Consider the following 16,502-nt stretch of genomic DNA (forward strand, 5'->3'; position numbering starts at 1 on the left):
AAGAGCAAAGTACTCAACGTTTGGGATGTTTTAGTTTCTCTCACTTTTGAATTTTTTTAAACCTCAGGTTTGTCCCAAACATGGAGACATTTATGAAGTGTTGGTAAATTGTTATCACAACAGAAGTGGACAAAATTCCCATCTATCCCTATTGGAGACCTAATTGTGTGAGATTCCTAATTCACCAGACATGCATTCTTTTCCTATTTCACTGGGGCCCTTCACCCATTGCAAGTTTAATTTTGAGCTCTATAGGAGCTATACATGGTACTAAACTCCCTCTCTCTCCATTCAGCACTATGAAGAACTTTGGTGTCTTCTGCTGAACATGCATAGGTCAGAGCTAGCACCAGAAGGTATGACACCATCCACCAATCTTTAACCCACTCAGTGACCTTATTCTGAAGATGTAAATAAGGCTTTCTGTGTAGGTTGGGAATGGATTGTCTACAAAAAGTTATACAATTTTGTAGGATGTATGAATGTGTGCACTTGCATGCTGCATTACAGCAGGATCAGTAGACCTTGAAAACTGTCAAGATGTATGCTAAATATTTTATTAACAATCTCTCCATCCTAGCAGCTCTGCTAAATCAAGATTGTTGCTACAAGCTGGGCAGAAATTAGAACTGGATTTCTATTCCCCCCAGAAGCTTGCAGGTTATTAATTTTAGCGGGTAATAAACTCTGCAGCTGGTTTCAGACGAAGTAAGACCTTTAAAAAGAGGCATGCAACCTGTTCTTGCTTTGCATTTTTAACTCTCCCCCACTTTTCTTTCCTTTGTCCATAGGATTTTCTATTCTTCAGGCAATTATGGAAGCTGCTGTGCAAAATAATTGGCAAGTGACAGCCCGGTCTGTAGGAAGCATAAAGGATGTCCAGGAGTTTAAGGCCATCATTGAAGAAATGGATAAGCGGCAGGAGAAACGATACTTGATAGATTGTGAAGTGGAAAGAATAAACACCATTTTGGAGCAGGTATGCAGTGGGCACCATTTCTGTGATGGGTGTATTGTTGCACCTCTGTTTTAATACATGATACACCTTTGAGCCATCCAGCACAGAGCTGACAGCACCATTATTGTCCATTCAGAAGGAGCATCGTGTCCCTTCACTTCACTCTTGTGGTCCTGATCATGCCTGCCCGGCAGAGGGCATGGTGCTGGGACACTGGATGGGCTTGGAGCTTTTGTGGTTCTTGGAGCTTTGTGGCAGGTAGCAAGCCTGGGACTGGTTCCTGGAGCTCAGCATGAATTTTCTACAGGTGGGACTCTCTCAGGTCCAAAGAGAAAGACATTGGCACCAGACCTGCAGACCTTTTCATTCAAGTTCCACGTGCTTAGCAGCTTGAAACTCCACCCATCCTTCAGTTGCATGTCTTAGTATGTGCCAATATAGAATACAGATGGTTACAGCTTGGCTTACTCGTGTTCATTGTTCCAGCCAGCCAACCAGGTCTCCTTCTGTGATACTCTAATCCATCCCCCTCCACCAAACAGCAACTCAACATGACCCTCCATTCTGTATGCTTAGTCTTTAATGGACTGCATTGGCAGGGGTCCATCTCTTTCGTTTCTTCCCTGGACTGAAGAGACCTTATCTACATTCACATTCTTGTGGTTCATTGGACCATGGGGATGCTTGCCTCTTCTTTCTACAGAGCCCTCAGCATCCAGTACCAGTGTTTACAGATTCTATATATAGTTGTTACAAAGGGTTTCTGCATTCATATTTGGTTTAAAGCTGGGACTAGCAATTTGTAGAGCCATTTGTAGAGCTGGCTCTGTAACAGGAAACTCCCATGTAACAGGATTCCCATGTTTTATAACGTTTATTGATGAGAACCATTGAGGTGTTGAGATCAGAGTGTTGGACTGGGACTGGGGAGAGCTGGGTTCTAGTCCCCATTCGGTCATGAAGCTCTATGGGTTTATTTATCTAATGTTTTTGGTTTTTATACCATCCAATAGCTGAGGCTTTCTCAGGATAAAACAGGGAGGTGGAGAACCTGGTCAGCTACCTTGAGAGTCTTGCAAGGTGAAGGAAGTTGAGGTGTAAACGTAATGCAATAACAAGTAATGATTTTGAGTTCAACCTTATGCATGCTTAAATAGAGAGAAGTCCTACAACTGCTATGCTGGCTGGGAAATGCAACAATTTGTAAGACTTCTTTCTGTCCAAACATGCATAGGATTGTACTTCCAATGGCACACATTGCAAACCCTCTGGATAACAACCTGTCCTCTCGTATTTTGTAAACTAGTATGTATGGCTCATGATGCTATATAAAGAGTAATTGATATATAAATAATATCCAGATTGCTTTATAGCATGGATTTAAATTGGCTTCATAGCATGGATTTAAATTAAAAGTCGTATTTGCAGTCCAATTGTTTTCTAGAAAATCAATCCTGCTGAGATCAGCAGGGCCTTTGTTCATAGGAAGGATGCTTTCACAAATTTCACAAAGTATTAGCATATTCTTTTCAGCAATTTTCCCATCATCAACTGATGGTAAACTAGCTTCCCCGCTGTAAACAAATCAGATGAAATGCTGCAGATGTGAATCAGTTCTGACAGCATTCGGTTCCAATCAAGCCCTGAGCTGAATCTTCTCAGCAACTGGGCTGCTTGGGCCATATCCTGCTGCTCTGAAGTTAGCGGGCTCATTGGGAAAAGGTTATAACATGGAATTGCATTGGGAAAAGATTGCATTTGTCATGCTAGCCTTTCTTAAAATAATTTTTAAAAGACTCAAGATGACTCACAACATTAAGATCTGCAACATTTAAAATTACTAAAACCAGTTGGCCACTGAAATAGTGTAAGTTTATAACATCACTAGAACATAGAAGCTGAGCGAGTCAGATGGGGTCTCCCCGGCCATCTAGTCTGACTCCCGGCTCCAACTGGCTCCACTCATGACATGCCTATCATGTGCATGTCCAGCCCAACCTTAAAATCCCTCACTTCAACTGCCTCCCATGGAAGGCCATTCCATATCCTAGTGGTCCTAACCATCAAGTACTTCCTGGCATCCACCTTGAACCTTGGTTCCCTGGGCTTTGCTCCATTGGAATGCATCGTGCCCTCATCCGCAGGGGGAAAAAGGTCACAACTCACCTCCGCCTGACACCCTCTCATGCACCTATATGTCACTAACAGGTCCCCTCTGAGTCTTCTCTTCTCCAGGCTGAAAAGACCCAGTTCCCTCGTCTCTCCCCATATGGCTTACTCTGCTAATCAACCACTATCCTTGTGGCCCTTTGCTTCACTGATTCCAACCATGCTATATCCCTCTTGTAATGAGGGGCCCAGAACTGAACACAATAATCCAGCTGCAGGTGCACCAGAGTCATGTAGAGTGACAGTAATACCTCTCTTGATCTAGAAGCTACACTTCTGGCTATGTATCCAAGGGTGGCATTAGCCCTCTTGACTGCCATGTAACACTGCTGACTCATGCTTAGCCTTAGTCAGTCAACAGCACCCTGAGATCCTTTTCACAAGTGCTGCTCTCCAGCCACTTGTCCCCTAAGCTGTACTTATGACACCCATTCCTATGCCCCAAGTGCAAGATCTTGCACTTATCTGCATTGAACATCATCCTGTTGTCTCCTGCCCACTTCCATAGTCTGCCCAGATCCTTTTGGATCTGGAGTACCTGCTCCTCAGTTGTGGCCACTGCCTCCATTTTAGTAATATCTGTGAATCTGATCAGCAGACTGGTCACCCTTTCTTCCATGTCGTTGGTCAGGATCAGTCCCAGGACAGAGCCCTGGGGACCCCACTCATCACCCATCACCATCCCAGTGATAACAGATGGTTACCCTCGGCTTTTGCTCAGTCAACCGTGTCCTAATCCATCAGGCAAGTGCATTGGACTATCCCAAAACTCCTCAGTTTCAAAGGTCTTGCTGAAATCTAGGTGAACCACATCCACTGCATCCCCTCCTTCCAGCCACCTTGAAACCTTGTCATAGAATTCCACAAGGTTCATATGGCAGGATCTGTTTTTGCTGAAGCCATGTTGTGTGGCTGCCAACCTCCCTTCCCTATCTAAGGTTTCCAGAGTGTTTCCTATTATGAGCCTTTTGAACATCTTCCCCAGGATGGACATAAGGCTAACCAGTCTCTAATTCCCCATGTCCCCTCTACTACCCTTTTTGAACATTGGGACCACTGATGCCACCCTCCAGTCCTCTGGAACCTCACCCATTCTCCATGATGCCTCAAAAATGGAGGCCAGCGGGCGTGAGAGCACCCCCACCCTCTCCCTAAGTACACATGGATATAACCCATCAGGGCCTGGTGCCTTTGTAATGTCCAGTGCCCTGAGGAGCTCCTTTAATTCTAGGGAGCTGGCTCTAATCTGTGCCCCTAAATCCTCAGCTTCATCCAATGCCCCGTGGAGATCTTCTCCATCCTGCTTTCAGGAGAACACAAAGGCAAAATAGTCATTTAGCATCTGTGCCTGTTCCCTCACATCAGTCACTGAATTCCCTTCTTCCTTATTAAGCAGCCCCACCACCTGTCTCCCCTTCCTCTTGCTATGTACATGTTGATAGAAGCCCTTTTTGTTGCTCCTGATATTCTTTCCAAGTCTCAGCTCATAATCAGCCTTAGCCTTGAGAAGAACATCAGTAACAACCATAAAGAAGAGGAAAATGTTAACCTTTTGCTGAAAAAGTGATAATTTTTGGGGTCAGTAAGATCATTCTTCATTTGGGAGACACCACCAAAAAAGCTTTCTCTCTGCTTCAGCCCAGGCATTCTGTGGAATGGCCATGACGGATTAAACAGAAGAGCAGCTTTGCATCCTTGGTAGACACTAAATGCGATTTAAAACAAAAACAAAAAGCATAGTACTAGACAGTAGAATATCAGGAGGGATCAGAAAAATCATTTAGAAATATAGCTCATGTCTGCATCATGGAAATCCAGCAGTGTTTTGGAAGCTGTCATGTAGGATTGGGAGTAGAACAACTTCTAATATCTTTTGTGCAATGGGCTGGTGTAATTTTTAAGGAAATAAAACAATGGGTGCTGAGGTTCAGATGATGATGGAAGCCATGTCCTCCACAGAAGTAACAATGTTCATCTTCAGAGTCGAAGAACCAAAAGTCCTGTGGCACTTCCATGATGTTCCAAACTGATTATGATGTAAGCTTTTGTGGACTGGAGTCTACTTCATTAGATGCAAGAAGATATACTTAGTGGGGGGGCACGCTCACACACACACAGGGGGGAGAGAGGGGGAAGAGAGATTTCTGTGTTGTGTGTATGTGGGAAGGGTTAATCATAAATATTTAGGTGGAGCTGATTAATATTCTGTGGCAGGCTAGTTTCCACTGTGGTTGCAGGTCCTGCAGTGTTTCTGCCTTCGGTTAACAAAGTTGGAATGCCTTATTCCAGGATGTTTCATGATGTGCAAACCTAGATATTCTGGATTGTTGATAGGTTAAACATGGATTTCACTTCAGGAATAAAAAATCATACCCATCTGGACTGTTCACAGTTAATGATTTCAAGAGAAGTTCTGTTTTCTGCTCTAATTTGGTGTGCATATTGATGTATGGATCTATAGATAGTGATCTCCTGGGATTTTTTTTCCTAGTGCAGAAGCAAATAATAACTTATTTGTCCACTCCCAGAAATAAGGATGGGTTTAATCCTGGTTTTACTGCTAGTTCCCTTACATTTTTGTTTCTGTGCAAGCTTTAACTTTATTCTTTCCAGCTTAATTCCTTATCATCACACAGGGTAAACATTTCAAAAAAATCTTAAGAAAATTTAAACACTCTTTAGATCTCTACAGTAAAGATAGTCAAGGGAAATGGGTGATACTCATTTTCCAGACTACTGTGTTTTGCTGATAATGCAGCGCTGTGGGAGGGGATGACTTTGGATTTGCATATTTCTGCTTGTTTTTCTGCTGAGCTTAGAAGAGAATTTGCCCAACCAAAGGAGGTGAAAGGGAGCAAAAGAATAGAAATGGGTGGGGGGGGGAGAATATGCAGTTAATCCTTTAAAGCATATCCTGTGGAGGATTTAATTCTGTGTTTTCCCCAATTTCTGGTCAATGAAGCACTCCTGTTTCCCACCACTCCCCAAATTAAACTGGAGGTTTCATTTCACTCTTATGCTCATATAGTTTGATCTTGGTAGTAAAAGAGAAAGTACACAGCAACGAGGGAAGCCCAGAAGAATGGTTTGGTTGACACTCAGTAGACAACAAGATGATCACGAGAAGCAGACAGGCAGCTGGGAATCAGAGCACCGGTCCTCCTTTCCTTTCCCTTGAAGGTGCCATGGAAAGAACCCCACTAGCTGCTCTCCAAGGCTGGGGAAACAAGCTTGGGGAGAGGTGACAGGGCCATACAATGGACAGGGAGGCAAAGAAACCAGAGCAGTCAACATATGAGACATCCAGCAGAGCAGAGGATGGGGAAGCAACTTAGCTCAGCTCCACCACTCCTTTTGACCTGCACTGACTACCCAGAGAACTCCAAGTTCAAGGGCCTACTGGCATCCCAATAGGATTGTGCCTTTAGTGAACCCTTTGGCTTGTAACTCTTAACTATAACAAGCTGAAATTCTACATGATTAACTGTCTTTCCAGACTCAGCTTCTGGCTCATTTCACTTACAGCATCTGATGAAGTGGGTTGTAACAAACGAAAGATCATGATTGGCTGTGCTTGGGACTGACTTATGTGACTGGCTCAGAATATGAGCTGATGGGAAATACAGGTCCATTCAACTATGCATTCAACAAGTAAGACAGACAATTCACCTTCACACATAATGTCGAATAACACTATCATAGAATAGCTGAGTTGGAAGGGGCCATGAAGGCCATCGAATCCAACCCCCTGCTGTTGCAGGACACCATCCCACCGGTTTTTTTTCCAAATGTCTCTAGTATGGGAGAGACCACCACCTCTCTAGGCAGCAGGTTCCACTGTTGTATTGCTCTGTTATATTGACAGCGAGGAAGCTTTTCCTGATGTTCAGCCTGAATCTGGGTTGTCACAACTTGAACTGACTATTCCGTGTCCTACACTCTGGCATCAGCAAGAAGAGATCTTGATCTTCTCTCAGTCCCTCCTCAATGGGCAGTGTTTCTGAACCCTGGATCATTTTTGTTACCCTTCTAATTTTTCTGCATCTTTCTTAAATCTTGGTGCCCAGAACTGGGCACAGTATTCCAGATGAGGTCTGACTAGTGAGGAGAATAGAGGAACTACTACTTATCATGATTTGGAAGCAATACTTTGGTTAATGCATCCCAAAATAACATTTGCAGTTTTGGCAGCTGCATCACATCATTGGCTCATACTTAGCCTGTTGTCCACAATTACTTCGAGATCTTTTTCTTTTTCAGTTCTATTGAGCCACGAGTTCCCCATCTTGTATCAATGCATTTGGTTTCTTTTTCCTAGGTGGAGGACTTGGCACTTGTCCTTATTGAATCTCATTCTGTTGATTTCAGCCCAGAGTTCAAGTTTAACAAGATTGCCCTGGATCTTCATTCTGTCTACTAGGGTGTTTGCTATTCCACCCAGTTTTTTATCATCTGCACATCTGATTATCTTTCCTTGTACTTCTTTATCCAAATCATGAAAAGTTGTTGGAGATACTGGACCCAGGACTGAACCCTGTGGCATCCCACTAGTTACCTCCACCCAATTGGAGAAGGTGCCATAGATGATCACTCTTTGTGACTGATTTAGCAGCCAGTTTTGGATCCACCTAATAGTTGTTCCATCTAGTCCAGTTTCTGCTAATTTGCTTATCAGAATGTCGTGTGGCACTATGTCAAAAGCTTTGCTAAGGTCTAGGTTGATTATGTCCACAGTGTTCCCTTTGTCCATTTGGGAGGTTATCCAGTCAAAAAATGAGATTAAATTAGACTGACAGGATTTATTTTTTGATAAATCCATGCTGGCTTCTATTAAGCACAGCATTTTCTTCAAGATGCTTGGAGTCTGGTTTTTTAAAATAATTTGCTCCATAATTTTTACAAGGTTGATGTCAGACTCACTGGTCTGTAGTTCCCAGGTTCATCTTCTTTCTCCTTTTTGAAGATAGGAACAATGTTAGCCTTTCTCCAGTCATTGGGCACATCCCCTGTTTTCCAGGTTTTATCAAAGATCATAGCCAGTGGTCATCAGAGTTCCTCCACTAGCTCTCTGAGATGGAGTTCATTGGACCCTGAAGATATGAAAGTGTTTATTCCAGCTAGATATTCCTTCACCATTTGTCTGTCAATCTTAGACTGCCATCTCTCACTTCCAGCTTGTACTTCCTCTTGATTGTAGATTTCCTTGTGGGAGAAAACGGAGCCCAAGTAGGAACTGAGCACCTCTGCCTTTCCTTGTCATCCATTATCACTCTGCCATCCACCTTAAGTAGCTGGACACCCTTTTCCTTCTCCTGTCTTTTGTTCTGGACCTGAAGAAGGCTTTCTTATTGTGCCTAGCATCCCTTGCTATTCTCAGTTCATTTCCTGCTTTAGCCTTCCTGATGCTATTCCTGCAATTCCTTGTAATTTATTTATATTCCTCCTTCGTGGCCTGGCCTTGCTTATAGTTCCTGTACATGTTCTTTTTTTCTTTCAGGCCGTCACTTAAGTTTTTGTGGAGAAACATGAACTTTCTCTGCTGTTTTCTCCACTTTTTTTCTTGATGGAGATGCACATACTCAACTGCTGTCTGCATCCCTTCCCTTATGTTGCAGGCTCCCTCTCCAGCTTCTCACAGCATTTCCAAGATTGCATTCATCCATGAAATTTTGGAGGATGTTCCACTGATCCAGATAAGTTGCAGATCAAGCTGGGATGTTGGACATATCCACAACAAATTCAAATGAGTTCTTCAAATCTGACTGGCTTTTTAATACGAATGTGCAAGTGTGCATTTGAGTCATTGTGGATTTGTTTTAATACACCTCCATTCAAATGCCCACTTATCCAAGTGCAATGTAATTCTCATACATCCCTCAAAACATCCAACTCCATAAGTGAACAGACTATGAAACAAAGGATGCTTGGCAGTCCACTAAATACAGAAAGAATGGATTTAACATGAACTATGCATGGCTAAGGTCAAGGTGACTCTTTGAGTCTACCCAAGTACTCCTCCACCCCTGAATGTTTTCTATTTTTTAGCCATACATTGTCAACTATTCTGAAACCCCTTTCTTTGTAGATATACCATCACGTTATTTTCTAGAAGCTGAAAGCAATCTTGTACTGGACGTTTTCTCAAAATGGTGTGTTACACATTTTTAAGAGCCAATAATTCTGGTTCAGAAAGGTGGCCTTGCTTTTGGCAAGAGGAAACACTTCTTATTTCAAGCCAGAGTGCCTCAGTCTCTATTTCTACTGGAAATCCCCAAGAGAGCTGTAAGAGGAGCTCATTCAGGATCAGAACAGTGAAAGAACTTGCTTCTTCCAGAGGCTCCTCTTCCTCTTTATTGAGCAGAGGCTACTCTCAAATGCAGCCTTCAAGAAAGGTTAGGCCAGAAGGCAATTTTAGGATTAAGTGGAAGCGCTGATGTGAGGAAAAAGTGCTCACATGTCTAAAGTGCTGGACCTATGGACCCTGAAGGCCTTCAAGTTAAATAAAATGGCTCTTATGAGGATAAATGGAGAATGTGACTGATCCAGCTCTTGATGCAGGGAATTCTATAAACCTTTTGAGTGGATAATGTTGAGTTTAATTTAGAAATGAAGTTTCTTTGTCATGTAGCAGTGTTTAAACCTCTGGCAGGACTAGCACCAGGAGCTGGCTATGCTAGACACCTGATGGTCCACTGCCATTCCCTGGAGTTGCTTGTCCCTAGTGCTTTTCTTCCTGGATGTTGCTGTCTATTAACCTGACCTTTCCAAATGAACAGGACTGCCCTAGTAGGGATACTGTAGGAACAGCATGTTGACAAACAATTGAGGACTAATGATTCAGAATAAAAATAAATGGACTGTTTTGACAATATGCCTCTGACTAAATCCCATTTCTGAATCATTTCTGAGACTTGCCTCTACTGTTGTCTTCCATGTTGTGTTTCTGGATTGGCAGCTTATTTCATGCTCAGAATTCCGAACTGGGGATGCTAACTTACATAAATATTAAAACCCACTGCAAGACAATACCTTGATTTGGCCATCCAAAATGCCACAAACCACTGAGCAAGCTTTAGAATGTTCCAGAACTCCTTACCAGGGTGATGTAGAACATAGGAGAAGTGTGCTGCGGGTGGGGGTGGGCAGTTAGGAGGATGAATTTGGCAGATGTTATTTTTATAGATTATTTCATGCCACCCAATAGCCAACACTCCCAGTCTGAAGCAACCGAGTCTGCAGTTAGTCACAGCCTTTAAAGCTAATGTGAAAATAGGTCACAGATGAGTCAATTACGTACTGTGAGGTTGCGGTGCTGCTTCGGACTGCAGCAAGGTTGTCCCTCAAACTGAAGGGACAAGGAACGACACAGTGCTTGATCCTCCATTCCTGAAGATTTTAACAATCCAGCTGTTGCCCCAAGCTATCTCCTTTTGCCCCCTCATGCACACACTGTATTTAACATCTGGCTTGATTAATGGCTCAAGTGTGTGCTTGCTAGTTTGTCACACTGGATTTGAAAAAGGGGTGATTGTAAACAATAACCCAGAATTTTTCTATAGGCCCTGAACTCCCGGCTTGCCACTATGTACACACCAGGTTAAGAGTTTTCCCCAAAATTAAATAAGTGAAATGATATGGATTCTTGGAAAAGAAAAGGCACCATGCAAGATTGCAGCTGGCCCAGCCTTGGTCAGGAAAAAGAACAAATGGATGTCCGAAGAATGACCCTGGATCAGACCAAGGCCCATCTTGTCTAGCATGCTGTTGAAATGGTGGCCAATGAGCAGGATGGGAATGCAACAGAATCTTCCTGCCCATGTTCCCCGGTAACTGGTGTACCTAAGCGAACTGCCTCTTAAACTGGAGGCAGCATACAACTACCAGGATTAGGAGTCATTGATACCTTCCTTCTCCGTGCGTTTCCCCAGTTCCCTCGGGAAGCCATGCAAAGTGGTGGCCATCTCTACCTCCTGTGGCAGTTTATCTCACTCTTTTTATCCATCTTGATCCCTACCCAGTCAGAGTCATGAGATGACCCTTGGCTCTAGTATTGCAACGCAGAAAAATGCCCCATGCATCCATCTTCAGCATGCCAAGCATGATTGGACACACTTCTAGCAAGTTTCCCCTTTCAGTTTTTCTAAGCTAAGCAATCCTAGCTGAGAAAAAATGCAACAGAGAAGACAAAGCAGTGTAGAGTTGTGCAGAAAAAGTGGATTGAGAAACATTTTTCTCCCTTTCTCATCGTTCTTTGAGGGGGGCACTTTTGTAATCCAGACAAACCATTGGCCGCCCATCAAAATATCACCTCATCATTCAGTGCTCTTGCAAATGAGACAAATACATTAGAGCAGGTCAGTCTCTCCCTGTCTCCCCAAATTAAATGGCATCTATCCACAAGTTGTCACTTATTGCCAAGCCCATAAGAATATTTAGCAACACTCATCTTGTCATCTTCAATATTTTATATGGCAGAATAATGTAACAGTCTGAAGAACATTGAAATGTCATCTTCAGAGAAGGCAGGGCCAAAAAAAGTGAATGTTTTACTCTGGGTTCTTTTTATAAATAAGACCAGGATCTGGGCTGCTTTCTGCAGAATTGTGCTAGAGTGTCAGTCATGCAGTACGACTCTTGGTGACCTGGTTCCTGAGGTGAATCAAGAACCCCCTCTACAGAGTGGGTTCCCCCGCTTTTCTAATCTGTTCCTCACCCTGCCCCCAATTCCTATTTATTCACAGTTTTTAAGATGAAATGGGACATCTCAGATCCCTCTGTAGTCCGGGTGGCACTTCCCCATTTTCTCCAACTTTAAAAAAAGAACAACTTTGTACTGCAGAGCAATAGGTTGACATCCTTCCAGCCATTATCTTTGTTTTCCCACAATGCACTGGCAAAGATGGTGGCAGGAAGGGCGGGGGACTCTCACAATGAGGACTTAGTGTTGTCTGCTGCTATTGAGGATTGGACATTTTAAACTGGGGAGCAGGTAAAATCCCCTAGGCTTTTGAGTTGTCTGTAGGAAAGGATAGGGGTTTGCACCAGTGAATCAGTGACTTGAATTATTTTTCCTGATCTTTCTCCATTTTAAAAGGCTGAAATTCCTCTCCTACAGCTTAGTTACTGGGGAGGAAGGCTGTCAGCTAGAATCTTTGGTATTAGGGTTGTGCCCTTTTTGGCTTTTGCTCTGCCCACCACTCCATCACAGCCCCCAAAGCTTCTTTGAAGAACAATTCAGCCCTTGAGGTGAAAGAGGCTTGGCACTTGTGTTGTAGGAGTTAAGGCAAAAGAAAGGAGATATTTTTGTTAGTCTGTCTGTTTGGCATCACCAGGATAAATAGGATTGCTAAGCGAAGGGGTAAACAAAACCTTTGCACTATCATTATAAACTCCTTAGTCAGTTTTTCCTTCAGCTTACTGGCATTAAAAATGTATAAATAGTTGACAAGCATTCTAAGTCCTCCCCCCATATTTATGCTTCATGGAAAGACATTATCAAGTTCACTGACTCCCATAGAGCTGATGCCTCTGTGCCTGATGGGTCCTGATAAGCTCGCCTCCTTTTTCCATTCAGATTGGTGTGATGTTTTTCAGGGCTGACATGCCTTTTCACTTTAGGCTAGGAACATGTGCTGAATTTTAAAAGTACTATTAGGGTCTAATTATGGCATTTTTCCTCCACTGAGTCTGGATTACGCTGTATATTAAAATAAACACATGCACATGCAAACTGGAGAATGACTTCTGGAAATGCTCAGCTTTCTAAAGCAGGAATTTGATGGTTGGCTCACAATGGTCTTACAACTACATTCAGTATTCGGAGTCTCTGCTGGAAATCTATTAGATTTCATGGAAGTGGTACAGAAAGTCAGAAACTCCATGCTGTGGATCTGGAAGACAAGGTGGGATTCGCTAGAGAGAAGGCAGAGCAGATGTCAGACAGAGTAAGAGACAACCGGTGGGTGCAGCCTGGCAGACACCGAGGAGTAACCCCGAAGTTCCTAGGTGACCATTCATTGATGCATCCTTTGCAAGGGATTCCCTTTTGTTGGAAGGGTCGTCCAGCCCCAGGCCATTGGTTTGCTTTTCAGCTGTATGGGAACTGTCCGTGGTGCTGAACACCATCCCCAAACTAAGTTCTTTATCCTGCAGCACCACCTATAGAAACATAGAACAGAGCGAGTCAGAAGGGCCTCCTGGGCCATCTAGTCTGATCCCTGGCTCCAGCCGGTTCCACCTATAAAGCCAAAAAGGAAAGCTACCTTGAATGAGGACTCCCATGGGCACTGAAGTCACCAGTCCCCTACTCAGGGAAGGAGCATGGGGGCCTTGAAGCTGCCCATCAACAGTTAGGATTGGGGTGACGGATTGAGTGGGCTATCAGGTCACAGTTTCCCCCATGGTGCTGAATTTAAATTACAGCCCATCATTTCTACATCTGCCTCTGCATGCACAGGGAAGCATGTGCAAACGTTGTGCAAACATGCATCCTCTTCTGCCCTCTGTTTTTCAGGATGGTGTGTCCTTTGCCAATTTCTGTGCCACTAACTCCTGTGCCATTAAATACTGACAAGCAGCATGAATGTGGTAATAAAACTGTTTTTCTTTCCTTTGTAAAAGAACAAAAATCCCTTAGCATTCTCATCTTCAAAGGGAAGACCATACCATTGTTAAGAGTGCTGCCTCCTCACTGAAGGTCTTTGTGTATTTCCCACCCAAGAGCAATCCACGGGGTGGAGGGGGAGTGGCCCATGAGAAGGAGAAGGAAAAATATAAGGCCTAGCCTGTGGCTTGGGGACAGAACTCAAATGCAGGTAAAATGAAGCTGCTTTGCCACCACCGGTGTCACTACTCCTGTTGTTCTTCCTCCCCTTGCTTGCTTGACAGGCAGAGAGACTGTGAGCCAAAAGGCCATGCAATTTCCTGCTCCTCCTCCTCACCACCACGGTGGTCTGGGCCAAAGTGAGGGGCAGGTGAACAAGTAGGTGAACAAGCAAAGGTGAAGAGAAGAACGGCTGCAGCAGTCTCTTGTCCAACCTTTTGCAATGGCCCTGTGTCTTTCACCTACCTTTAGAATTTCACTTCTCTTCACTTACTAAACTTGCTTTTGTTTGTTTGCTTTGAAAAAAATATATTGCCTCATTATGGAGAGTATCTTTTTCAGCAATGCTTTACATAAATGGAAGCTTTTTCACCCTGGAGATTTCTTTATACTTTCTGAAACTTGTCATTGGTTTGATTTCACACCCACCATCTTTCTGTGCCTAGAATTATGTTTTTCTGCATTTGAAACCTGGGATATATATATATATATATATATATATATAACCTTCCTGATGTTCTGTTGAGCACTTCATTTCCTTAACAACCCTCAGATGTGCTGTCAACCTCCAGAAGCATGTCTTTGTTTGAAAACAGGTTGGTCAGCAAGAGGGTAATGAAAGGACTTCTTGCCGTTGTTCCACGGAAATGACTGAACTCAAGTTGTGTGTGGGTGCAGACTCCACTGATCTTTGTGTGGGCAGCAAACATTCAAAGAGCAGCTGCAAAAGATTGTTCCCACTCAATCCTGGCAAGAGAATGACACACTGAATATAATCAGTATGCTATGGAGAAGCTGTGGAAAGAAATAAAAAGGGTCTAGGCTCTCCTACCGCCATCCTCAGAGACGTTTCTACCCCATCCCTTCCCGTCTAAATGAGCATTTCTTTATTCTGATGACTGATTTTGTAGCTAGCTGAATGTAAAACCAACCATTTCTAACTGACCAGTCAAGCTGCTGTGAGGAGGAGAGGAGCTATGGCTCAGTGAGCCCAGCTTTTCATGCAGGAGATTCCTGGCTAAGTCCTTAGGCAGGACTTGGAAAAATCATGCCTGCACAAGGGATGTGTGGTAGTGAGAAATCCATTTCATTGGAGCCAGATGGACTTCTGTATGAATCAGAGTCTGCTTTAAAAGTGGAAAGCCAGGTGCTGGCTCAACTCACATCAGACTGTGTCAGCACCAGTATGCAGGAAACATGATGGACTTCTGAAGGACCGCATCAAGGAAACCCATTATATTTTCACTGCCACCCAAACAGGTTCCTCACTCATCTCTGCCTGAAACCCTGGAGATTCACTGGAGTGAATCACTTCTGATAGTACTGAACAAGGCAGCTCAGTGGTCTGGACCAGAAAACAGCAACTTCCTATGTTTCTGTCTCAGAGATGCTAATTTCTCCAGACAGTGGTCAAGGGGCTGGGAGTGTACAGCATCTCAGTAATGCTATTCCAGCTCCCTTAGTAGATAAAGATACCCTATACAAAGAAATCAGATCCTAAAGGAAATCAACCCTGACTGTTCTTTAGAAGGCCAGGTACTGAAGATGAATCTCAAATACTCTGGCCACCTCATGAGAAGGAAGGACTCACTGGAGAAGACGCTGATGCTGGGAACAATTGAAGGCAAAAAGAAAAAGGGATGACAGAGGTTGAGGTGGCTAGATGGAGTCACTGGGGCAGTGGGTGTGAGCTTAGGTGGACTCCAAGGGATGGTGGAGGACAGGAGAGCCTGGAGGAATGTTGTCCATGGGGTTGTGAAGGGTCAGATGCAACTCGGATGTGACTAAACAACAAATACTGGCTTCAGGCACACAAGTACTTTCTTGCCTGGAGATGCCAGAGACTTGAGTGGATGCCTTCTGCATGCAAGGAGCTCCCACTAGGACTGAGCTCTGGCTTATCATTTTACTGATGTCACCTTTATGGTACACATGCATGTAATTATTGAGCATTACCTCTACCTGTACCAAGTATAACATGCATATTCACATACTACAAACAAGATTCCACCTGCAACAAACTACACGCAAGGATACCTGAGAAAGCACTTTCTGCTTGACTAAACTGTCCATCTGCAAGGTTATCCAATGGCATGTTTCTGGTGGTTCATATGGATGAACCTTTAGCCCTATTAGAGTCCACCTGGAGAATATCCTTCTGTGTGGTGGCTCCATTTCTTTTCTTTTCTTTTTCTTTTTTTTTTGAAAATTTTATTAAGATTTTAAAACTACAAACAACAATCATCGCACACACCAGATTTACTGGATCAGCCCCCTACAACATATCTTTTAACATTTTATGATCCTACTATAATTTCTTTAATTTCTTTATAATTTCTTGAAAGCATCATTAGATCAAAACCAAATTCTGTTTCTCCAGCCAATAGAATAATAATAATAGTCCGAATTGGATAGAAGTCACTATCTTCCTCTTCTTCATCCATGAAACCAAATTCATCATTTCCTACAAAGTCCTGATTCTCTTAGTGTCAAAGGAAAACATCTCCAAGTTAAATGAAATTGCAACATTTTCTTTCTCCTTCAGTGGAAAGT

The 16,502-nt window shown here is 43.4% G+C and overlaps 1 protein-coding gene across 1 annotated transcript in view; it reads left to right on the forward strand.

Annotated features, from left to right (window-relative positions):
• Nucleotides 1-16,502, forward strand: part of GRIA3 (glutamate ionotropic receptor AMPA type subunit 3) — a 139,718-nt gene that overhangs the window by 76,540 nt on the left and 46,676 nt on the right. Inside the window, exon 4 of the mRNA XM_044427159.1 lies at nucleotides 792-979. Within this exon, the coding sequence (XP_044283094.1) occupies nucleotides 792-979 (188 nt within the window). The remainder of the gene's footprint in view (nucleotides 1-791; nucleotides 980-16,502) is intronic.

This window comes from Varanus komodoensis, unplaced genomic scaffold, assembly GCF_004798865.1.
Source record: "Varanus komodoensis strain SLA01 unplaced genomic scaffold, ASM479886v1 scaffold18_3, whole genome shotgun sequence".
NCBI classification, from domain to species: Eukaryota; Metazoa; Chordata; class Lepidosauria; order Squamata; family Varanidae; genus Varanus; species Varanus komodoensis.